Source organism: Myotis daubentonii, chromosome 11, assembly GCF_963259705.1.
Source record: "Myotis daubentonii chromosome 11, mMyoDau2.1, whole genome shotgun sequence".
NCBI classification, from domain to species: Eukaryota; Metazoa; Chordata; class Mammalia; order Chiroptera; family Vespertilionidae; genus Myotis; species Myotis daubentonii.
In genome coordinates this window covers 9,447,751-9,473,149 of record NC_081850.1, presented here as the reverse complement: position 1 = coordinate 9,473,149, position 25,399 = coordinate 9,447,751, and the positions used below count along the sequence as shown (strand labels likewise).

The following is a 25,399-nucleotide window of genomic DNA, read 5'->3' as shown; positions in this document are numbered from 1 at the left end:
AGCACAGGATTTTTAGGGCAGTGAAGCTATGTTTTATAATACTATAAAGTAGATACATGTTCATGTAATTTGTCCAAATCCATAAAATGCATCACACCAAGAGTGAACCTGAAACTATGGACTTTAGTTAATAACTAGAGGCCCAGTGCACGAAATTCTTGCGTGGCGGGGGGGGGGGTATCCCCTCAGCCCAGCCTGCACCCTCTCCAATCCGGGACCCCTCGGGGGATGTCCGACTGCCAGTTTAGGCCCGATCCTCAGTATTGGCAGTCAAACATCCCTCTCACAATCCGGGACCACAGACTGCTAACTGCTCACCTGCCTGCCTGCCTGATCGCTCCTAATTGCTCCCCCTGCCAGCCTGGTCACCCCTAATTGCCTTTGCCTGCCAGACTGATCGCCCCTAACTGCCCTCCCTGTTGGCCTGGTCACCCCCAACTGCCCTGCCCTGCCGGCCTGGTCATCCCCAACTGTCCCCCTCTGCTGGCCTGGTCGCCCCTAACTGCCCTCCCTGCCGGCCTGGTCGCCCCCAACTACCCCCTCCTGCCAGCCTGGTCACCCCACGCAGCTTGCTGTTCAGTTGTTTGGTCACCCCTCACTAACCCCCCTGCTGGCCTTGTTGCCCCATGCATCCTGCTGTTCAGTCGTTACTGTTACTGTGATGACGTCCTGGACAATTTGCATATCCCTCTATTATTAGTATAGATAATATATTGATATTGGGTAGTCAGTTATAGCAAATGTACTACAGTAATGCAAGGTGTATACTTTCTACTAAGTTTTCTGTAAACTAAAACTGCTAAAAAAATAAAGTCTATTAATTAAAAAAAAAGTAAATGCGCTCCTTTAACATGTTCACTTCACAGCAGGCACTGTGCTGACTGTTGGACAGTATGGTAGGCTAGACAGATGTTATCTTTGCCCTTGTGCACGCATGAGAGGGAGAATGCTACAGGAATGTGAACAGGAAGGTCAGGGAAGACCAACCTTATTAAACTAATGCTTGGTTCCATCAGTTTTGTTTCTGATTATAGTTTGGGGTGAGGGTTGGAGCTAGGGGAGGAATTTTGCAAGGTGACAATAGGGAATAAGTATATGCAGAGGAGACAGCATGTGCAAAGGTGTTGAGGTGAGAGGATGGTGTAAAAGAAACAAAAGAATGTGCTTAGAGCACAAGAAGAAGGGAAAGAGTGGTCAGGTGATGCATGTTAGTCTGGGTGCATTGGCCATGCACAGCCTGAAACTTGAGACTTAATCTTAGGACCACAGAATCTCATCAAGGGATTTTTCATGATAAAATCTTAAATTATTTTGAAACTATCATAAACACAATATATTTCTACAGGAAAGAAAATAAAAATCAGAGGAACATTACTAATATCAGAGCCTTCTCCTCATCTCTCCCTGTCACATTTCCCCATCTTCCTGTACCCTGAATTCTGTTTTCTTTATTGTGTTTGGACCCTGAGAAATAATTGGAGCTATGGAAGTAGGCAGGCTTCCCTGGGGAGGTTTTCTGTGGAGGCATTCCGTAGAGAGGTCCTGAGCCAATGCCTTGGACCAGGGAGAAGCGGTAGAGCCAGAAGTGCAGAGCAGTGCAGTCAGAAGAGGAGTCCTGGCAAGAATTTGCACGTCTGTTGCTCACCAGACTGTGAGGTGAGATGAAGAGGAGCTTCTGCGGCACTAATAGCTCCAAAAATAGGTGTTAGCTTTGCAGTTTCCTCTGTGCTGATAGCCATGGAAGAGGGCAGGATAAGTGGGCAAGCCCACCTGTGATCCCTTCCATGGGCTTGACACAGGAGAGAGGATTGAATAGGCTTAACCTATTATGAAAAAAGCTGAGGGATGGGACCATGCCCCTGGTCCATTGGAGACCAAGGGAGGTTGCTAGATAGCAGGACTGCATGGCAAATAGAGAAAGAGTTGTGCAAAGATAACCATATTGAAATAGGAACTATTGCCACTGGACAAAGAACAGACTACACAGGGACTGCAAAGAAAGGACCGCTGGGTCTTGGGACTGCCATTATGCTGGCAGGGGTGCCCCACATCCTGACAGGCCCCCCAAGGCTGGCCACAGTTTACCAGACTGAATCAGAGGATACCAATTCACAGAATGCCAGACACTGGTGACCCACGGATGTATAAGAACAGAAATGACTGCCATCCTAACTGCAGTGATGGGACACAGCTCTCAGGGCCAGGGCTCAGGAAGCACCTGTATGAACTGAGGCAGAGACCAGTGCTAGTCAGTGGGCTCTGATCTGGGCCCTTGCTTTGCTGGAGGGTGTTGCTTTCTGGTAACTGGGAAGGTGGATTCATGTAACCATGCAATTTGCACGTCTGTTGTTCACCAGACTGTCCATCAACTGTCACTGAGCATTCTAGGTCCTGTAACAGTCTTCTTGAAAATACAGCTTACTGGCCAACAACATACCCTGCCATAATGGGGGGTTATGATCAGGAGATGTCACCCGTGAACATGAAGACAGTGTGAAGAATGGCACAGCTCCTACAGGGCTTCCTCTTCAGGAAACCAGGTTACCCAATTGGGACCACAGTGGGACCTGTGTAGAATCTAGAGTGATCTGCTTGGAACAGGGGGCAATGGCTTGCACACATGTACCAGAGAGGGGCAGGGTATGGACAAGCTGGGGTAAGAGAGAACATAACTGCCCACACTGCTCCCGCCACTAGAACTGACCCTCAGGAGCTCATTCACCTGCCCCTTGTCCACACAGCCAGGCTCACCATGCAGGGAAGGCACGTGAATGACTCTGCACCGTAACTTGTCCTGTTCCCACAACAGTGTGTCTGATAGTCCAAATCTACATAACCATATCCTATGGTCATTACCTAGGATATTTTTAGGTTTTTTGCTATTGCACGTTTAAAAATTTTTGTCACCAGGTGTTCAATATTATACTAATGATATACTTTACTAATAAGTTCCTGAAATTTCTTTTAAAATTTATGTGATACTCAGTTTTATAGCTTTGCTTTTATTAAATTCACCCTTTCCAAGATTTTTACTTAATTTTTTTTTTAAGAAACTAGAAGCCTGGTGCTTGAGATTCGTGCACTGGTGTGTGTGTGTGGGGGGGGGGGGGGCGGGTCCCTCAGCCCAGTCTGCGCTCTCTTGCAGTCTGGGAGCCCTCAGAGGGTGTCTGACTGACGGCTTAGGCCCACTCCCCGCAAGCAGGCCTAGTGGGGAGCAGGACTAAGCCGTCAATCAGACACAGAGGCACAAGAGGCTCCTGGCACTGCCGCTTCGCTCGCCAGCCAGCCATTGTGAGCCTAGCATCTGGACTTCTGGCTGAGCTGAGCTCCTGCTGTGGGAGCGCACTGACCACCAAGGGCAGCTCGTGTTGAGTGTCTGCCCCTCTGGTGGTCAGTGCATGTCATAGCAGCCAGTCGTTCTGTTCAGTCGATTTGCATATTACCCTTTTATTATATAGGAAGCTTTGTAACAAAAGATAGGATTATAGCAGTATTGTACCCACTGGACAGGTTTAACAAATAATATTTGCTTCACATTTTCTCTTTATTTAAAGAAATACATTAGGCTTTTCTAAGTCATGTGTCTTCCCTCAAACAGACTTTTATATTTTCTAACCTCATAATGTAGAATAAATAGTAGTGCTTTGATTTTTAAAGAAATGCTGTGTTCTTCATGTCATTCTACACTTGTTTTTTTCAAGATGTGTCCATGTTCATCTTTTTCGATTTTTATCGTTTTAAAGCTAATGCAAATGGCTCTGATGCCAGCCCTCAGGGTCTGACAGGGTAGACTTGCCAGAGGAAAGCAAAGATATTCTTTCTCTTAGATCCGCAAGCAGATCATTTTGGGCTCATCGAATTCTCTCAATCTGTTCCCGTGACCTTTCATTCTGTTTTGAGTGAGTTTATTTTAGTTGATGTGGTATTAAATGATACCCACTGTCTAGTCTTATGGTTTATTGAAAGTTTGGTCATTTTGGAAGATGTGAAAATACAGCTTCCTTTTGGCTGCTGTCTGGTTTGACTGCAAGGTGTGTGTTCCCGCGAGCAGGAATGCCAGTTCAACTCACCAGTGTCTTCCAAATAAAGGCCATTAGGTGTGGTTTTAGGTTTGCTTTTCTAAAATACACAGATAGACAGAAACAGATTTGTCCTGTTTTATCATAGACTTGTGAAACCACGTAAGTGGTTAAGTGAGAATTGTGTCCTTTTCTACTTTCTGGATCTTTATTCAGTCAGTGGAAGCACAAGAACCTTTTGCTATTAAACACCTATGATTCAAACTCTGATTCAGTGAGCCCTGGAATTGAATAGATTTGGATACAATTTGGGATGAACCTGTCACTACCCAGGCTCGTGCTATTCAAGATTCAGGCACCAAGTGGACTTAATACTGTACCCTGTGAGGTCCACATGTGCGCTATCCAAACTCGGCCATAAAAAGCCAGGGGTGCTTGTACTAGCTCCAGGCCCCCTCTTGGCGTGGACCATTCCTGTACCCACAGTCAAGCAGCCAGAGCAGCCCTTGTCGTCGATCCACCCTAATTCTCAGAAAGTTCTTGTTTACATTGACCTGGAATGTGCTTCCCTGGGTTGATTTGGTAATTCTTTCAGGTGCCACTCAGAATATGCCTGCTTGCTTTATCATGATCTGACTTTTCTCAGCCCTGTAGTATTGGCTTCTGTTGTGAGGGCTTTTCTCCTGGACAGTGGCCTAGGGTCTTCCTGTGGGGCCTGGCTGGCCCTGTAGCTTTGGGCAGCCATCAGCTGCCCAGCTCTGGGCTTCTGATAGTTGGTGCTCACTGGAAACTTACAAGCGTCAGTCCTTTAAAAGCTGAGGATGCCTCCTGTGTCCTCTTGCCCCAAAGTCCCCTCCCTCCCGGCCTCCTCTGCCTTCCTGCCTGGCCTTCAGTCTGGCTCGGCCTGTCAGACCGAACTTCTTAGGCCACTCTGGTTTCCTGTCAGTTCCCACTGTGCCCCCAACCCAGCCTGCCTTCAGAAGCTATTCATCTATGAGAGGATGGAAAGAATTACATGAAATTCTCCTTCATATTGAGATAGCACAGTGACCCAGGCCCAGGACCCCAAGGATACCAGATGGCCAGAAGGAACGCTGGACCACAAAAGTGCCACCACCTTTTCACTCCCTACTCAGAAACATAGGCAGCTGATTTTATCTCCCCTTTAGCTACCTGCTTAAACTACCCATTCGAATGTGCAGTTGACCAAGGTTTTACCGCTGTTTGCCCTTCCTAGGGTGGCAGTAATGAGAACTCTGCCATCCTACCCCCTCAGCGTAGGTGCAAAGTCATTACCAGGCAAAGCAGCTGGAAAAGGAATTCACCTGAACCCTAAAATGAAAAATTCCACAAGCCACCTTTTCAGAACGTCTGCCTTTTCCCGCAGCCCACTTTGCCACCAGCTCATGAAAGAGCCAAGCAGAGCCAGCCATGAAGCCAGTTCAGAGGGCCTTCCTCTCCTCTGTGCTGCCTCCCTTGTGCTCGAGCATAAGCTTAATAAACTCTGGACATTTTTCTGCGGCTTGGGGAACCCAAGAACTCAAATGCCAGTAGCAATATAACTTTACGTGTGCCTTAACGTCTATAGAATATTGATGCTGAGTAAATACATTTATTTGACCCTTGAACAATGGGGTTAGGGGTGCCAACCCCCTGTGCTGTTGAAAATCCCCACATAACTTGACTCCTCCAAAACCCAATTGTAGTCATCCCTCGGTATCTACAGAGGATTAATTGTTTCTAGAACCCCCACCCCAATACCAAAATCCCAAGATGCTTAAGTCGCTTGTATTAAATGGCCTAGAACAGTGATGGAGAACCTATGACATGCGTGTCAAAGGTGACACTTGAACTCATTTTTTTGGTTGATGTTAGATGGCATTGTTAAATGGCATTTAAATATATAAAATAAGTATCAAAAATATACATCTTTGTTTTACTGTGGTTGCAAATATCAAAAAATTTCTATATGTGACACGGCAGCAGAGTTAAGTTAGGGTTTTTCAAAATGCTGACACGCCGAACTCAAAAGGTTCACCATCACTGGCCTAGAACACATCTGTGGGCTCTCAACTGCAGATTGGAAGCACTGTTTTCCATTTGAGGTTGGTTGGATGTGATACCCCGGAGGATACAGAGGACTAACTGTATTTATTGAAAAAAATCCCCATATAAGTGGACCCATGCAGTTCAGGCTCCTGCTGTTTAGCGATCAACCGTAAATCCATTTCAGCATGGTTAATGTAGTTGGAAAATTCTGCCTTGTTGTTTGCAAACATGGAAAACTAGAGTTAGTTGGTAGAAAATATATTGATTTATTTAATCCTTGAACCTGAATTTTCAAAGGTATATTTTTTTAGTAGCACTTGAAAATCACATATCAGCGCCCATCTGCAAATAGAATTTTTTAAAAATATTACTTTGTTATCGTTTGTTTTATTTAATGTAGCATCTCTGTAGTAATATGTGCAGTAATACGTCCAGTAACAGATGAATATTTGTTAGGTTGAGGCAGGGCTAACTAGCTAGAGCTTTTGTTCTTGGTTAATACCCTTCTTTTAAAAAAAATCTCTTTGGAGTTAGAGAAGAACTGGACAGCTTCGTACAGGCAGAGTAAGTAATTGGAGGCACTGGGTAGGGACTGATGTGTCTTCTCGTCCTGAGTGCACAGCTGACTAAGCACAGCTGAAGGGTTGCAATGGGTGCTGTTCATTCTCAAAGAGGTCTTTACTATTTAAGAGATAATTTTTGTATTATGAAAATATTTTTCATATTAAACATTTTTCTCCTGTCTTCTGTCTTCAGTCCATGTACTTTTCTAACAAAGCCTGCCTCTCTAGTGTTTGTGAAAGGAGGAGAACGAGAAACTGGTGGTGTTAACCCTCCACCCGTGAGTCAGTGCCAGTTCTGAGAAAGATGCCCTCGTCACATAGAAGACAGTCTGTGGCTCCGCTGAGCTGCACGAGGGCTTTGAGAATGAGAACTGCTTACACCAGGAGACGTGAAGTTCCCACAGACAGGCCCTGGCTTATTGGGCATTTCTGCTTTGAGAGCCATTAATTCACTAGTTGGACTAGGTTATGATAGAATAGTAAATAGCTTTGTGGATTCTCAAAGGTTTATTTGAGGTCAGTGATTACAGTATGATTTTAGAAAATGTTCTTTCCTTGGAAATTGTTGCTTTTAAGTTTTAATATAGTTTGGGGGTTTTTGTTTTTAAGGAAAGTTTGTGCTTTTCAGAAAGTTTATAGTATATAATGGCCAAAAATAGAGTGAAACAAAAATGTTCATCTTCATTGGAATGCTGATGGCTGCGTTCAGCATTTCATCTGTATGCTCAGGAATTTAAGTATGGTAGGTCAGCTACAAGAGATTGCAAACTAGGCTTTTTACAGTGATTCAAATTACATTATTAGAGCTTGAATGGATTTAATGATATTCTTACCTGAGAAGGAACTTTAACAGTTACAGGGTCTTCCACTTGGAGGTTTGAATGTTTATAGACTTAATGTTGGATCAGGAATGTCTGTGGTATGTGTGTGTTTGTGATGCCAGTGTGTATGTAGTAAACATGTATGCGTGTGTGTGTACATGTGCCATCAGCCCCATATGTAGACATGGCAACATAATCATCCCCAGCTACTGTTCCACAGTTGTCTAGTTTGGCGGGAAGTGAAAGATGGGTTGAGCTCTTACTTCCTGTGAGCCAGGTCACAGGACTAGGACATCCATGAGCTTGAGTGCGAATCACTTTGAGATAGGATCTTCCAAGGGATTGCGGCTTCCGAGGCTCATGAGTTCCCGTGGGTGGGAAGAAGTGACAAAGTGGTTTTGACAAGGCCATGCTCCTTGTCACTGAATGTCTTGGTGCAGATCACTCTGCTGACTTTGCTTGTGTGGCTGACTGCGCCCACCTGGCCACTTCTCCTCAGACCTGTAGGGAGACATTGAGGGTTATGGACGTGGAAGTATCAGGGCTGCTGGTCAGGTTGACTGATCTGTTGTTACATCTTAAAGCTGACACAGGACCCAGTCCTGATGTTGTGTGTGCAACTGCTTCTCCATGTGGCTTCTGTTTTGTGTGTCACTGTGACACATGAGGATAATGAACAAATGCCAGCATACACCAGAACAGGTTTATAAAATCATGTTCTTCGAGAACACAGCATCCGACATTACTGATTCTGTAATGCATGTTAAAATGTGTCACCTGATCATGGTTTTGCTAACAATGAAAAACAAAGTACAGGCAGCAATGACCACATTTCACTTTCTGTATTTAAAAGCTTGCTAATAGCTAAGAACCTCGTTTGAGTTTAAACAGAGAAGTTCTGTTGCTCCACAGATGGAGGGGGAAGTGTTCTGCCCATTTTGTTCGTTAGAGCTATAGTATCAGGGATCGGGGTTTGTCAGCAGTGAGCAGAGACAGGTGAATGAGAATGCCTGGCCAGTTAACGATGGGTTAACTAGGCAGTCAAGGAAACAAAAGCAAAAACACTGTCAAAAGTTAACTGAAGATTCTTGAAAGTTAAAAATCTAGTCTCAGTATATAAAATTGATCGTCATAAAATATTTTTTACTGTTAAACGTGATTTCCTAGAGGTTTCTGAGAAGTGGGACCAGTGGTGTGTTGGCATCTGAGACATACAAGACAGATGGGACACGTGCTGGCCACCACAATGTCCTGGGGAGGTGTCTTCTGCTCACAGTTGTTTTATTGTTTTCTCTCCGTGTTGATGAAACAGCCAGACCAAATCCATTTGGAATGCCTGGGATAGTGCCACCGTATGTCCCCCCCCAGATGCTCAACATTCCACAGACCTCTCTGCAAGCCAAGCCCATGGTAAGGCCTTTCCTTTCCTTCTGTAGCTGGTTTGCCTGCCTTGGGGACAGCTGGCCTTGCTAGCTGCGTATGCGTCAAATCTTAATGAACACTGAAATAACATCTTAAGCTCCTGAATTGATATGTGAAACAGGTGTCAGTGTTTGTTGAGTTAAAAATGGAGCCAAGACCCAGAGTGCTAACGGGTGCCAGGTCCCGTAGGCAGCTTGTGGGTGTGTGACCTGTGCCCTCTGCCCTCTGTTTCAGGCTCCACAGGGGCCCAACCCAGGTGCTCCGGGTCAGGGTCCACACCATTACAGCCTCGCTGAGCCGGCCCTCCCTTTAGAAACAAGCGGAAAGAATCTGACTGAGCAGAACAACTACAGTAACATTCCTCATGAAGGAAAACATACTCCACTGTATGAAAGATCTTCCCCGATCAACCCAGCTCCGAGCGGCAGCCCCAATCATGTGGACTCAGCGTACTTTCCTGGTTCTTCTACGTCGTCATCTTCAGACAATGATGAAGGCAGTGGAGGAGCTGCAAAGTGAGTGGTGGGTTTCTTATGTAGCTCATCCCTGGGGAAGCCACAGCCCGTGGCACCGAGTGTTGTGCTCAGAGAGGCAGTTTGCTGCAGGTAGGTGAGGGTCTCTGTGCTGGGATTGGAGCTCCTCAGACATGGAGGAGAGAGGTGGTTAGACATTTTCACAGGGATTCCCGCTGAACGTCTGCTGCCAGCCCGTGGCCTTGGCCCGTTGTTCCTCTGCTGGGGTGGAATTTTAGGAAAATGGGTCTATGTGACCACCAGATGTGGTGAAGTTGTCTGCTGATCCTTACTCTGTGGTTTTCCTTGCTGTTCTTGCCCTACCCCCATCCCAGGAAGCATTTTAAGTTAGATGCCTGTGGCTTTCAGTCTCAGCTCCTGGACCAGTGGGAACTTTGAATTTCTTTTGCTGAGTTTAACAACTCATAGGACTCTTCTTGAAATAACACTGTTCACCCAACCAAAACCCTAGAAAGCTGTCAGGCCCAGGCTGGAGTTCTCCCAGAGAGGAGTATTTTAAACGTGTGCCCCTAAGTAAATGAATTTTCAAGTACATAATTTGTTATAATCTGATTGAGGAAGTCTTAAATGGACAGTCTTCCTCCCCTCCTTACTTCACCTTTTGTGTCTAAGAATCCTGGTTCAAATAAAAGAAAGAAGAAATGTAAAGAAAAAGGGTCTTTTCTTATAGCCTTATCTCCTTTTCCTGGGTTGGAACTCTAGTTAACAGGTAGATGCCATGGGCTAGTTAGTACTACATTGATTTCTGCTGTAAGAAATGTGCAAGTTTCCATTCTTCCTGCAAGTTACTGATGCTGTAGATTTTTCCTCTCTTGTCCTCTTTTTCTCCATCTGTAAAATGGCAGTAATGTCTACTGACCTCAAGCGGCAGTAACCCAAGAGTTTGCTGTCATCCAGAGATTGTGCGGTGTCTGAGGCAGAGCAGAGAAGCATAAAATGCTTAAACTCTTACTGCATGTGCAATCCTAAAATGAAGTGAAAAGTCATAACATTCAAACTTTTGAGTTAACCTTTTGGAAAGGAAATATATTTAAGACCTACTGAGTGAGAATTTCTGGGCAGGGGCTCAGAAATCAGTGTGTGGAAATGAGCACCCAGTGTCTCTGTAGCTCATGGAAGTCTAAAAATGGCTGATAGATGTCTTGAACCCCTTCCACTCTGGAATTCTATGAGATTTCTTTTAAAAGTTGACTCATGTCAGCAAAGCCAAGGCACCTGTATAGTACATGGTCGTGTTAATAAGAAACATTCTTTTCAGACTGAAACACAGGTAGACGTGAGGCAGATGTGCTTTGTGGGGTGGCAAATGTGGGAGCCAGCAGAGGCCTGGCATGGGGAGGTGTGGTGGCAGCCTTGTATTTTCAGGTCAGGATTCTGAGATACTGCGAGCTGCAGCTTAATTTGGCACACTGCCCAGTTAGACGTGAGTTGAACTTGGGGTGAGTAAAGTTTCTACTCCCTTCTTAGGTACAGATTCAGTTCCGCCCTGTTCCCAAAGGTCCTGGCCAGCATCCCATTCCCTGAAACTGTCCTTGATTTCAGTCACCTCTCCCACTTTGAGCTGTAACTCACTTGTCCACACCCCAACTTGGTGTTTTCACTGCCTTTTGTGGAGAAGCTTCTGGAAAGTGGACTCAGTGTAGGGTCAGCAGGAACATCTGCTGTCCTTGTGTTGTAAAGTGTGGTGGAGCACATTAGCCGCTAGCAAGGGCAAGAGTGGATCAAGTGCGGCTTAGCAATGTCAATTTCCTTGAATCTACTTCCCCATTTATTTTAACAACGAGAGAGAGAAGAGTTAAAATTAAGAGGACATGGGGTATGTGTGCCTGAGGCTCCAGGATTATGTGCCAGGCATCGTAGAACCTGGGATGAGCCCTGGTCATAGGTATCCTTGCTTGTGGCAGAATGCTAAAAGAAGGTCAGTGTTCTTGATTTCAGGGCAAAGATTCTAGCCCAGTGATGGCGAACCTATGACACGCGTGTCAGAGGTGACACGCAAACTCATTTTTTTGGTTGATTTTTCTTTGTTAAATGGCATTTAAATATATAAAATAAATATCAAAAATATACATCTTTGTTTTACTATGGTTGCAAATATCAAAAAATTTCTGTATGTGACACGGCACCAGAGTTAAGTTAGGGTTTTTCAAAATGCTGACACGCCGAGCTCAAAAGGTTCGCCATCACTGTTCTAGCCCGTAGAATGTGTTATGTGTGTGCACTTGAGGCCATGCATAGGATAGAGGGTTGCTTTCCTAGCTCAAAATCCGGTGAGAGCATAAAGTCAGGACATATGGTTGGTTACCTTTGGTTTGGATATGAATGAAGACCCCTGAATCTACAATTTTCAGATGGTCTTGAGGGAAAGAAATCATCCATTCAGCCAAGCAGCACTTGAGCACTGTGTCTACCAGTGAGCATGGTGGCAGGCAGTACAGACAAGGTGTGGTGCAGGCAGTCTGCAAAGAAGTGAACAGCCCAAGTGATGAGTGTATGAAGAACACCCCGGACAAGAGGGACTGGAGTTGGGAGCATGTCCCCGAGAGGTGAGATTTGAGCTGTGGCAGCGGGGACAGAGCTGGACAGATGTAGGGTGGAAGGAGAGGTGGCTTGACCAGTAGGAGGTCTAGCAAGGTGGAGGCTGGATGGTGAAGAGTCTGACCTCTATGCTCGGTGTGACGTGAACTATCTGTGATGCTTGCTTAGAATGGCCCTGTGGCAGGAGAGATCCCATGATTCTCTGGAAATGAGTTTGCTCTGATCTGGTGTCGTTATCCTTGGGATGGACAGGTATTTGGGAGCCTAGGCCATTTAGCTGGAAATTACTCCAAGACTCGACTTCAGCACCTCTCGTAACAGCTTCTGCAGGTTGACTGTAAATGTTTGTAGTTGCTATACTTACGAATTTGACCTGTGCAATAGCAGAGGTGGGAGTCTGCCACCACCCAGCTGGGTGTGTCCCTTTCTGTCACTTCATCATCCCTCATCACTTTTTTTAAAAAAATTCTTACCCAAGGATATTTTTTCTGATTAATTTTTAGGGGGGGCGGGGGTAGAGAGAGAACATCGATGTGAGAGAGACACATTGATTGCTTGCCTTCCACATGAACCCTGACAGGGGCCGGGAATCGAACCTGTGACCCTAGGACTGCGAGCCTCCACTCTAAACCAGTGATGGCGAACCTTTTGAGCTCGGCGTGTCAGCATTTGGAAAAACCCTAACTTAACTCTGGTGCCGTGTCACATATAGAAATTTTTTGATATTTGCAACCATAGTAAAACAAAGATGTATATTTTTGATACTTATTTTATATATTTAAATGCCATTTAACAAAGAAAAATCAACCAATAAAATGAGTTTGCGTGTCACCTCTGACATGCGTGTCATAGGTTCACCATCACTGCTCTAAACCCTGAGCTAAACCAGCCAGGGCCCCTTATCACTTTTCCCTGTTCGATTCCCTCTGGCATTTATACTCCCTTCACTGTATTTTCCACAGGTGGGTCCATAAAATACTAGTAAGTGATACTGTTTCTCTAACAGACATCAATGATTTTTTTAAAGCATGGTGCTGATGGACCATAGGACTATCTATAAAAATAAAAGCATAATATGCTAATTAGACCTTCCGGATGAAGCCGAGGCTGCGAGGGCTGAGGCAAGCCGCCGTGGCTATGAGGGCCGACCCCCTTGCATGAATTTTGTGCATTGGGCCTCTAGTCCTATATAATAAAAGGGTAATATGCAAATTGACCCTAACAGCAGAATGACTGGGAATGACTGGTCACTATGACACACACTGACCACCAGGGGGCAGACGCTCAATGCAGGAGCTGCCCCCTGGTGGTCAGTGCACTCCCACAGGGGGAGCTCTGCTCAGCCACTAGCCAGGCTGACGGCTGCCAGTACAGCAGTGATGGTGGGAGCCTCTTCTGCCTCCTCAGCAACACTAAGGATGTCCGACTGCAGCTTAGGTTTGCTCCCCACTGGCAAGTGGACGTCCTCCTAGGGCTGCCGGGCTGCCAGAGAGATGTCTGACTGCCAGCTTGGCCCAATCCCCCAGGGAGCGTGCCTGAGTCAGCAGGTGAACATCCTCCGAGGGGTCCCAGACTGCAAGAGGGCATAGGCAGGGCTGAGGGACCCCCCCCCCCAAGTGCACAAATTTTTGTGCACTGGGCCTCTAGTTATAGAATAAAAGAGAATTGTTACCCTCACCACCAGAAAAAATGCTTCCTACAAATTAAAAAGACAAGTGTTTTGAATGGCAAAGGATATAAACATGCAGGACAGAGGAAACACAGATGGTCAATAAAATATGAATGGATGTTCTTGCTCACTAGGAAAATCAAAGGAATGCAACTTCAAACATGATACTTTTTTTTAACCTATGACACATTTGCAAACATTTATTTAAAAAAATAAGGTCAGTGAGGGAAATGGGTAGAGTTTGTGTGACATGAGGTCTTGGCTCTCTTGGCAGGTCCTCGGCATTTGTGATGTCTGAGAGCCAAGGGCACTCTCCAGAAGGTTTGCACTGTCTGAGCTCAGAGGTGGGTCTGAGGGTGCATCGCAACCACGTTGGCCAGGGCAGAAACATGCCCCAACTCCAAAGCATGTTCTTATGTGAAAGGAAGTGCATGCTGAGGTGTCCTGTGGACTAACTGGGTGTGAAAGTGCCTCCTGGCTTGTCTTTGGGTTCAGACAGTGGCCCTTTCACTATGGGTGTGTATGTATATACACATGTATATGTGTGTGCTGGGCGGACCCTGTATCTCCTCCACCCCCCCCCCCTTTTTTTTAAAAATACCTAACTCAGGATTTTAGCCTCTTCAGATGTCTTTTCCATCACCCTGCTGGAATGGGCATCGTGGCTTCTTACTGTCTTGAAGTGGGCATGTGTCCCTGGGCAGTTTATAGGTCTGTGCTGGACTGAGAGGTGCCTTGTATACAGGGGTGCGAACTGGGTACCCTCACCAGGGCTGAGATGAGCTGCATTGGTGCCATTGGAACTATCCTGAGTGTCCATTCTCATGTGCAAAATTGCAGCCTCCTGCTGTTGCAGGGGCTGTGTGTCTGTCTGAGGGCTAGGCGAGTGCCTGGGCAGTTATTCCAGACCCATGGCTGTTATTTTGAAGCAAATAAGAAAGAAATGTTGCTTTCTAACTAAATAATATTTTTCTCCTGTTCTTTTTTCTAGAGTATAATCAACATATATTTCTTACTCTGTTCTTGGCAGTGTTTTTGTTTTTCTTCTCTTCCTGGCCTTTGTCAAGTCTTTGTAATCCTGTTTTGGTTAAGAGTTACAATTGAATCCTTGTGGGGATGTTTATTTTATTGGCTTTTAGATTCATTGGCTTTTAGAATGTGAATCTGATCTGAGGTTGCCAATTTGAAGATTTTAGTCCTTTGTTTGATTTATTTTTTTTTTTGTAATTAATGTCTCTACAAAGTGATAGAATTGAAACATTAAAAAATCTTCTACACTAATAAAAGAGAAAAATGGTAATTGGTGTACGACGATACCCTTTTCATTGGCTAATCAGGGCTATATGCAAATTAACTGCCAACTATGATTGGCAGTTAACTGCCAACAAGATGGCGGTTAATTTGCATAGGTAGGCACAATGCAGGGAGGCGAAAGGGAAAGCAGGAAGAAGCCCCCTGCCACTGACAGTGATCGGAAACCCAGGGGGGAGCTAAGAGCTGGGGGGCAGGGCAAAGGCGGCCCTGGGGCCGCCTTTGCCCTGCCCCCCAGCCATGATCGGAGAATCAGGCGTCTTTGCCGCCCTGGCCAGTGATAGCAGGAAGTACGGGTGGAGCCAGCGATGGGAGCTGGACACAGTGGAAGCTGGCAGTCCCGGGAGCTAGGGGTCCCTTGCCTGGGCCTAAAGCGGAGCCCACGATCGCGGGGCCGCTGCAGCTGCGGGTCCCCGCTGCCCGAGCCGGACGCCTCAGCCAGAGGCGTTAGGCCTGGGCAGGGGCGGAGCCTGCAACCGCGGGGAGCTGGGGGTCCCCTGCCCAGGCCTGACACCTCTGCCGGAGGCCTCAGGCCTGGTCAAGGGGCCGATCCGGTGATTGGTGATCGGAGGGTGATGAGGGTCAACTCCTCTGGCCGAGGCATCAGGCCTGGGCGGGGGGCTGAGCCGGGGATTGGGGGGATATGATGGTCCCCCCCTTGCCCAGGCCTGAAGCCTGGGTCAGAGGCGTCAGGCTTGGGCGGGGGGTGGAGCAAGCAATCAGAGGGAGATGGGGGTCCCCTGCCCAGGCATGATTCCTGGGCCAGAGGCCTCAGGCCTGGGCGGGGGCCAGAGCCAGTGATTGGGGTGAGATGGGGGTCCCCTGTCTAAGCCTGACACCTCTGGCTGAGGCATCAGGCCTGGGCAAGGGGCAGAGCCAGCAATCGGAGGGGTCTGGGGGTCCCCTGCCCAGGCCTGATGCCTGGGCCAGAGGCATCAGGCCTGGGCTGGGGGCAGAACCAGTGATGGGGGGAAATGAGGGTCCCCTGCCCAGGCCTGACACCTCTGTCAGAGGCGTCAGGCCTGGGCAAGGGGCCGATCCTGCGATTGGAGGGTGATGGGGATCAACGCCTGAGGGCTCCCAGTATGTGAGAGGGGGCAGGCTGGGCTGAGGGACACTCCCCCCCCACACACACACCCAGTGCACGAATTTCGTGCACCGGGCCCCTAGTAGAATATAAGAAATCACCCATGTTTCCACATATCAACACTAATAAAAGAGAAAAATGGTAATTGGCGTACGAGCTACCCTTTTCATTGGCTAATCAGGGCTATATGCAAATTAACTGCCAACTAAGATTGGCAGTTAACTTGCAACTAAGATTGGCAGTTAACTGCCAACAAGATGGCGGTTAATTTGCATATGCAGGCACAATGCAGGGAGGCGAAAGGGAAAGCAGGAAGAAGCCCCCTGCCACTGACAGTGATCGGAAACCCAGGGGGGAGCTAAGAGCTGGGGGGCAGGGCAAAGGCGGCTCTGGGGCTGCCTTTGCCCTGCCCCCCAGCCATGATCGGAGAATCAGGCGCCTTTTCCGCCCTGGCCAGTGATAGCAGGAAGTAGAGGTGGAGCCAGCGATGGGAGCTGGGCATGGTCGAAGCTGGCAGTCCCAGGAGCTAGGGGTCCCTTGCCTGGGCCTAAAGCAGAGCCCATGATCACGGGGCCGCTGCAGCTGCGGGTCCCCGCTGCCCGGGCCGGACGCCTAGGCCAGAGGCGTCAGGCCTGGGCAAGGGGCCGATCCTGCGATTAGAGGGTGATGGGGGTCAACGCCTGAGGGCTCCCAGTATGTGAGAGGGGGCAGGCAGGGCTGAGGGACACTCCCCCCCACACACACACCCAGTGCACGAATTTCGTGCACCGGGCCCCTAGTAGAGATATAACTGTTTTCAAAAGATAGGTGAATATCCAAATATCTTATTTTTTACTGAATAACTAATTTGGTTTTTACAGTAATGGAATATTTTCTTAGAAATAGCAGCTTACCTTTTTCCTTTTCTTCCTTTTTCATACTCCACTGTGTAAGCATGCTTTCTGATCTGTGTATAAATTTAACTGTATGTGTACACTGAATATCACTTCAGTGTTTTTGACTGTCATTGCTGGCATTTCTAAATGGATATTTTGAAAGTCCTATTAGGAGAGAAGATAAAGTTTTCTCCATTTTGTTGGTTTAGTTTGTATAGAGTTCCTTCCTTGTACAGTGACATACTGGTGCACGTTGGTTTCGAGGTATTGTGTCAAGGTGGCATCTGCGGTAAAAACTGCTGGCTCCGCAGAACTCCTGTGGGGCCGTGTGTGGGCTGTGGACTGTCACTGTCAGTGCCTGGAGGACTGCTGACCAGCGTGGAGACCCACTGCTGCCAGGGCCCAATTCTTCTAACGTCCCTTGTCTGGTCTTGCCAAGTCCCATTACCACTTGCTATGTGACCTGGAGCTCACTGGACTCCGTGGGTCCAGCGTGGATGGGATATCACTGGGTTGTTCGTGAGTTAAATCAGCTGATGAGTAACCGCACTAAGTGATAGCTGTGTTATGCCTTTGGGGTATGGGGTGTACAGGACAATTCAATAGAGAGTTCATGGTGGCTTCCTGCTGGGGCCACCCACCTGGACCCAGGTCTCAGCAGGCTGCCCAGGGCATGGTCAATGAAACTTTGTGTCTATGTGAGCAGTTTCTGGTCTGATTGTGAGGTGTGAGTAGTTGTGTAGAATGAATTGCATGTAGAAATATTCTGAAATCTCTAATTCATTTGTTTTTCAAGCCAAGGCATTTGTTGTCGTATTCAAAATTTTGTTTTCTTATGTTTTGAAGTAATATAGTTTTCCTATTGAAATATTCTGAACTTTAAAAAATTGGCTAGTGTCCAGATGCTTTTCAGGCAGATTTTAGATATTATAGAATGATCATTAGAAGATCACATGAGCATCTTGATTATGACATTTTATTTTTAGCTTGTGATAATCTATATAGAACAAAACTAAGCTTTATAACAAACACGCCCCTGCTACACCCCTTTCCCCCTCCTCACACTGGTCTGTGTGCTTGCTGATTGACACTGGGGACAGTCACTAGGGCTGTCACATTTGGGGGCTGCAGTTTTAATGAACATTCCTTTGTTGTGCTTTACCTATCTACTAGAGGCCCGATGCATGAAATTCATGCAAGAGTAGGCCTTCACAGCCCCGGCTCCCTCAGCCCTTGCAGCCCCGGCTTTGTTCGGAAGGTCATTCGGATGCTTGTTCTGCTGTTTTATATCTATTACTAGAGGCCCGGTGCACAAAAATTTGTGCACTCCGGGGTGGGGGGGGGGTGGGAGGCGGGGTCCCTCAGCCCGGCCTGTGCCCTCTCGCAGTCTGGGACCCATCGAGAGATAACGACCTGCTGGCTTAGGCCTGCTCCCGGGTGGCCCAGGGCAGCCCCAATCCCTAGGTGCAGCCCCTGGTCAGGCTCAGAGCAGGGCCGATCGGGGAGTTTGGGCGCCGCCCCCTGTCATACACAGAGCAGGGCAGATCGGGAGGTTGCGATGCCACCCTCAGTCATGCTCAGGGTAGGGCCGATTGGGGGGTTGGGGCACTGACCCTGTCACACTCAAGGCAGGGTCAATGGGGAGGTTGCGGCGCCACTCACTGTCACGCACAGAGCAAGGCCAATCAGGGGGTTGGGGCGCTGCCCCCTGTCACACACAGAGCAGGGCCCATCAGAGGGTTTGGGGCTCCGTACCCTGTCACACACAGAGCAGAGCCCATCAGGGGGTTGGGGTGCCGCCCTCTATTACCCACAGAGCCAGGCCGATCATGGGGTTGGGGCGCCGCCACTGTCACACTCAGGGCAGGGCCAGTGGGGAGGTTATGGCTCTACCCCATCACACACAGAGCAGGGCCCGTGGGAGGGGGTTGGGGCGCCGCACCCTGTCACACACAGAGCAGGGCCCATCAGGGGGTTTGGGAGCTCCCCCCTATCAGGCACAGAGCAGGGCTGGTGAGGGGGTTGGGGCGCCTTCCCCTGTCACGAACAGAGCAGGGCGGATAGGGAGGTTGTGGCCCCGCCCCCTGTCACACAGCCGCAGGGCGATCAGGGGGTTTGGGCACTGCCCCCGGTCACACTCATCCCAGTGCCAGGAGGCCACTCAGCTCCGCTAATCCCGGTGCTGGGAGGCCTCGCGGCTCCGCTGATCCCAGTGCTGGGAGGCATATTACCCTTTTACTATATAGGATAGAGGCCTGATGGCACGGGTGGGGGCCGGCTGGTTTGCCCTGAAGGGTGTCCTGTATCAGAGTGGGGGTCCCCACTGGGGTGCCTGGCCAGCCTGGGTGAGGGGATGATGGCTGTTTGCAGCTGGTCACACACCCTTCAGGGTGGGGGTCGCCACTGGGGTGCCTGGCCAGCCTGGGTGAGGGGCTGATGGCTGTTTGCAGCTGGTCACACACCCTTCAGGGTGGGGGTCCCCACTGGGGTGCCTGGCCAGTCTGGGTGAGTGGCTGAGGGCTGTTTTCAGGCTGGCGGGTGACTGAAGCTCCCAACTGCTTCTTTTTTTCTTTCTTTTTTTTTTTTTTTATTCTGGGCCAGCTTTAGCTCTGGCTCCAGCTCTGAGGCCTCTGCTGCTGAAAGCAGGTATCTGGTTTGTTTGGGTTCTATAATCGAAACACTGTATCAACTCCAGCTCTGAGATTCCGGCGGGCTGAAAGCAGGTTTCTGGGGTTTTGTTTAGCTTCTATATTTGTTTTTATTATTATTATTTATTTATTTATTTATTTATTTATTTTTATTGCTTAAAGTATTACAAAGGGTATTACATATGTGTCCATTTTTTCCCCCCACCCTAGACAGTCCCCTAGCCTCCCCTATCCCCCAGTGTCTTATGTCCATTGGTTATGCTTATATGCATGCATACAAGTCCTTTAGTTGATCTCTTACCCCCCTACCTCCTGCCCCCCAACCCTCCCCGGCCTTCCCGCTGCAGTTTGACAATCTGTTTGAGGCAGCTCTGCCTGTATATCTATTATTGTTCAAAAGTTTATAATGGTCTCTATTATCCATGAATGAGTTTGATCATGTGGTATTTTTCCTTCATTGACTGGCTTATTTCACTTAGCATAATGCTCTCCAGTTCCATCCATGACATTGCAAATGGTAAGAGTTCCTTCCTTTTTAGAGCAGCATATATCTTCTATATTTGTAACAATGTTTCAGACTGCAAGCTCAGAGGCTGGCAAGGCAGGCGGGGAACGTTGGTTTCCTCCGTCACTGAAGCAAGCAAGCTTCATGTTAGCTTCAAGTTGCCTGGCTGCCGGCCTCCATCTTGGCTGGCAGTTAATTTGCATATCTCGCTGATTAGCCAATGGGAAGGGTAGCGGACATACGCTAATTACCATGTTTCTCTTTTATTAGATAGGATTATAGACATAAAACCCTAATATGCAAATCGACCAAATGGCAGAAGGAGCAGCGGAAGGACTGTTCATTATGACACGCACTGATCACTAGGGGGCAGACACTCAAAGCAGGAGCTGCCCCAGCCCTCAGGCCCCAACTGGTGGAGGCTGAGGGTGGGGCTGGTGAACAGGCAGTGCCAGGCCAGCCAAGGCTGTGTGAGTGGGGTCCCCAATTGCCCTCCTGGTCGCCCCGCAGATTGGCCCTGATCGCCAGCCAGGCCTAGGGTCCCTACCTGTGTACAAATTTCGTGCACCGGGCCTCTAGTATCACATAAAAGCGATGCCTTCTTTGCCATGTATCTTTAATAGTTGGGTACCTGCTCGATGATGGCTACTAGGTCCTATTCTCACAATTTATAATTAGTTATTAAAACAGACAATAATTACAGATCATGAGGAAGTGATACATGCCATGAAGGAAACAGCAGTGAGAATGGCGGGGTGAGGGGATGGTTGGGAAAGGCTGCATTAGGATAATATTGCAGCCACAACCTTCAGGATGAGGCGTCACATATAAACACCAGTCTACCATGGAGAAGGAGGGGCGGCAATCCAACAGGGTATGGAAGATACTTCTAATCCTTATACCTGACCAAGAGCTTGCATCCAGAACATGTACTGACTTCCTATAAGTCCGTAAGAAGTATCATGTAGAAAATGTTCAGATGATTTGACAAGGCATGCCACAAAAGATGTCACCCGTGGAGAGGTGCTTATCTTCATCGTTATCAGAGAGTGCACGCCAGACCTGCCGAGGTTCACTCTCTTACCTTTCAGAGGCTAACAAAGTGACTGAATGTACTAAGTATGTCAAGGAGGGTGCCTGGGGTCTCCTGCCGGGTGGGTTCTCCTGTGACAGGATGTGTACCTATGGAAGATAGGAGGATTAGTGGGTCTTAAAATCTCTCCATCTGTCACATGGGTCAGTAAGAAAGGCAAGCCAGTGAAATGCTCTGCTAGCATGCCTGTGTCCAGCACTGATTTTAGAAGGTACTCTTAGCCCAGAGCTTTGCAGGGGAGGGCGAGTGAAGGGGCGTTGTCCCCATGGGGGCATTGTCTTATCTGCCAAAGGCTGTAGCTCTGGCTGCTCCAGGAGGATGCTTCTCACAAACCTCTTACATCTCATAAACTTCTCTTACATTGTGGCCTGTAGTGACCAAATGAGCAAAGAATTTGTGAAATAATATCATTCATACCACATTCACTGCATTCTGTTCTGTTCCATTTTAGTGTTTAAAAAATGCTGCTTAAACCCACTAGATTGTTTTCCTAGTGGGTCACAACCCACAGTTTAAAAAAAAAAAATGCTGTTTGAAATACCTCCTCATGCTGGCATTTCAGATACTCCATAATCTTCCCCATCTCTTGTCCTCACCCCATTTTTTACTACTTTGCCAAGTAAAGTTATTCCCCAAATAAAGTTCAGTTAACTCCCTGTTCTCTGAGCTCACAAACCTGTTTCCTCTCTGAGGCCTGGGAGGTACCATCTACTTCTGACTCGGCCTTGTGTGTCACCCAAGTCTTAGCTCCCTCCCACGAGCCTTCCCATGAGGAGGCTGGCCTCCCTGTGTGTTGCCACTTGGCACAGAATACCTTACATTTATTTATAAGTTATGAGTAACGTGATTCAGATAACACTTAACATTCTACTGCCTGACAATTGTCAATTAAATGTGGGTTTTTTTTATCTTGTTTCTCCAAGATAAAAGGGAATGTTGCATTTGTGTCTTTTGTATCTCGTGGCGCCAGCACATCCTAGACCATCTTGATGCTGAGTGGTCGGCATGGGTTAGGCACTTGCTTTCTCTTCCACAGTGAGTGGTTATCACCTACCTGTTGGAAATAGGCAGAAAGTGCTCCCATGTAGGGTTCTCCTTAGAGATGGATTGTTGGGGGTGGCGAGATTAGTACAGCACAAGGGTTATTCTTGAGTCTGTCACACAGGCCCTTCTTATCTCGTGAGCATGTGTGGGAAGTAGTTGACACTAACAGTAATCATGTGCATTTTATGTTCAGCCATGTCAGTGGGAACAAAATTGGCTGGGAGAAGACAGGAAGCCACTCGGAGCCTCAAGCGCGGGAAGACCCAGGAGACCAAACAAAGGTAGTAGGTTCACGCCTCTCATTCTCTCGAGTCCTGGCTCTTTCAGCATGTGGTATTAGGAATTGTTTGAAAGTAAAACACTCTTTGTCTTTTTAAGTATATTGTGAGTAATACAGACATTGGCAGGGGGAAGGGCAATCACAGTCATATGGGGCAGGGGAAGGAGGCTGGTAGAAATCTCACCCTGTCTGCTGGCTGCCTAAGTCTGGCCAAGCACTAGAGCTGTCCAGAGCCCTGTCTCTTATAGCCGCGGTCGCCAACCTTTCGGACCTCATGGACCACTGGTTGGCGACCGCAATCTTATAGGGTCTTTGTGGGGATTAAGTGAGAAAGCATTGTGATGTCTACAGTAAAAATGAAAATAAACTACATTTCTCTTCTCCCCTTTTTCTGCTCCTAGCTATTAATGGTGATATATAGAAGTATCTTTTTAACTGCAAAGCCACATCTGTTCCTATAGGCAATCACTTAGAGACAAGGTCTCTGGCTGGAAAAGGCTTGTTTACATACAAGGTGACAAAATATCAGAAATCCACTTAAAACTCAGAAATACTGTCACCGTGGAATGATTGTCCTATAAATAAGCTTCATGGATGCTTCTTGTTTACAAGCACCTTCCAGTGTGTCTGCATCCTGTGAAACGGGGCCTGTGGGAGACACTCGGAGGTTTCCAGGCATTGCTCTTCTTACGACTAAGCGTGGCGCTTTGTGTTTTAAGGGGTAAAATTCAGCTCTTAATTACATACCATTGTAAAGAATGCATTATTTTTTTTTCGTAACAGAAAAATATATATCTAGGGTGACATAGAATCAAACAATAAGCAGTATTATTTCCGACATTTATTGTGAGAAAGAAAAAAATAATTTATTGTACAAATAATAATTGCTCTTAATAAATAATTCAGACTTTGCCAAAGTTTATAAAGAAAACTAAGAGCCCCCTCTGCCTTCCCTTCCCTTGGTCCCACTGCCTTGCGATGCTCTACTCTCATTCCTATTTATTTATACACATTCCTTATTTTGGCAGGTGATTTTTACAGTCTGGGGAGTTTTCAACTAATAATATATCAGACACAGATTTCTGTGTCAGTATATATAGATAGACTCACCCATTTTAGTGGAATTCGTTTGTTTTTTGCTTTAATTTTTCATAAACACCTTCCTGTGTGTAATTAATTTGGGGCTTTATAATGATCAAACCATTTGGGCTTTTGATTATTCTTTAGATACCAGCTGTGGTGGTGAAGAACACAGCTGAGTCAGGCCTAGATTTGAGTCCTAGTTCCACAAGTTACTGGTCACATAGCCACAGATAAATGACATGCTCTCTCTGAGCATTAGTTTCCTCATCTGTAGAGAGGACCATGCCTACTTGGTGTTAGGCAGAGTCTGCAAGGAAAGTGTAAACAGAAATTCGCCACATGGGTTAGCAAGCCCAGAAAGCTACTGTCTCCCCACAGGGCACTCAAGGGAAAAGCTATGTTCCCCCCCCACCCCCACCCCCAAACACAGGCAGGTGCGCATCCACTCACCTCTCCCTCTGTCCACACAGGGGTGGGTCAGTGCTCCCTCGTCTTCCGGTCGTGACGGTGTTAATTGTGTCTCTAGACAGGACTCTGTGTCACAGGTGGACGGACAGCATGGCATGACCCTGTTTTCCTCTTTCACCCATTGCTCTGTAGGTAGAAGGTTCGTCCACTGCCTCTTCAGGCAGCCAGCTTGCTGAAGGAAAGGGAAGCCAGATTGGCACTGTCCAGCCAATTCCATGCCTCCTCTCCATGCCCACCAGGAACCACATGGATATCACCACCCCACCTCTGCCCCCTGTTGCACCCGAGGTGCTGAGAGTAGCCGAGCACCGTCACAAGAAGGGGCTGATGTACCCGTACATCTTCCACGTCCTGACAAAGGTATGTGCAGTGGTCACTCCTGGGGTATGGCTGCTTGCTTTGGAACTGTTTTTCTATCTTATAAATTTTTTGAAACAGAATTCATTTTCCCCTTTCTAAACTTGGAGTAAAAATAACAAAAATGTATACTTGTAAATACAATAAAAGAACTTGGGAAAAGTCTCATTTTCTCCTTCAATGTAGTATAAAATATTTCTTAAACTTCTAATTAATGACACATCACGTTATTTTCTGACTTGTAATTTTATTCTCTGTTTCTAATTTCAAAATTTCTTACACTGCATTTGTGCCATAATGTCAGGTTTAATTCCAATGTCGAATATGGTTATCAGCCCCAGAAATGCCCCCTTGTGTGGGTGGCTGAGAAGACTTTGTGTATTTTGACTTGTTCTTCCATCTCATTGAGTATGAGTTTTAAAGCACTTCTAGCAAAAAATGGAATACAGGGGTTGTAACATAATCCTAGTAAGAACATGCAATTTATCTTTTTACATAGTGTAATAATTTCATGTTGTTAGTCTTATTAAATGCATGCTTAAATAGTTATTCAGTGTGGCATTAATTGGTTTTGATTCTTGGTGTCTTGAATGGATCTATGTGTATTTAAATTTCTTCAGTGATTTGTAGTCTTTATCTTGGTACATATTATCACAGACTCATAGTTTAACAAGTTATCTTGGTGACCAGACTTCTCATGCAGAATTGGTTTATTACTATATGTGTTTTTAATGTTTTCATCAGCATCTACACCACCGTGTATAATCAGACTTTTTTCTTTCTATTTTCTGCAATCCATCTGTGGTTTGTAAAAGGGAGGCAGCGAATGCAAAAGTTACTCCTGTTTCCAGCACCCCCAGCTGGGCTTCGATTGTTAACTAATTCAACATTGCTTACGTTTATAAACCGAAGACTATTTAGACCAGTACTATTTACTCAACTCTTTTAATTTATTTTTAAATTGTAATTGCCTCCAAATCTCAGCTATTATTTGATATGGGTATCCGTGTATTAAGTATCACTTTTGAAATTGT

At 46.9% G+C, this 25,399-nt stretch overlaps 1 protein-coding gene across 2 annotated transcripts in view; it reads left to right on the top strand.

Moving 5' to 3' along the window:
• The window catches only part of FAM120A (family with sequence similarity 120 member A), a 114,321-nt gene that overhangs the window by 45,564 nt on the left and 43,358 nt on the right, over positions 1-25,399 (top strand). For both annotated transcript variants that reach the window (XM_059656455.1, XM_059656454.1), the window contains exons 6-9: positions 8,765-8,862; positions 9,109-9,389; positions 22,371-22,458; positions 24,141-24,368. In XM_059656455.1, the coding sequence (XP_059512438.1) occupies positions 8,765-8,862; positions 9,109-9,389; positions 22,371-22,458; positions 24,141-24,368 (695 nt within the window). The remainder of the gene's footprint in view (positions 1-8,764; positions 8,863-9,108; positions 9,390-22,370; positions 22,459-24,140; positions 24,369-25,399) is intronic.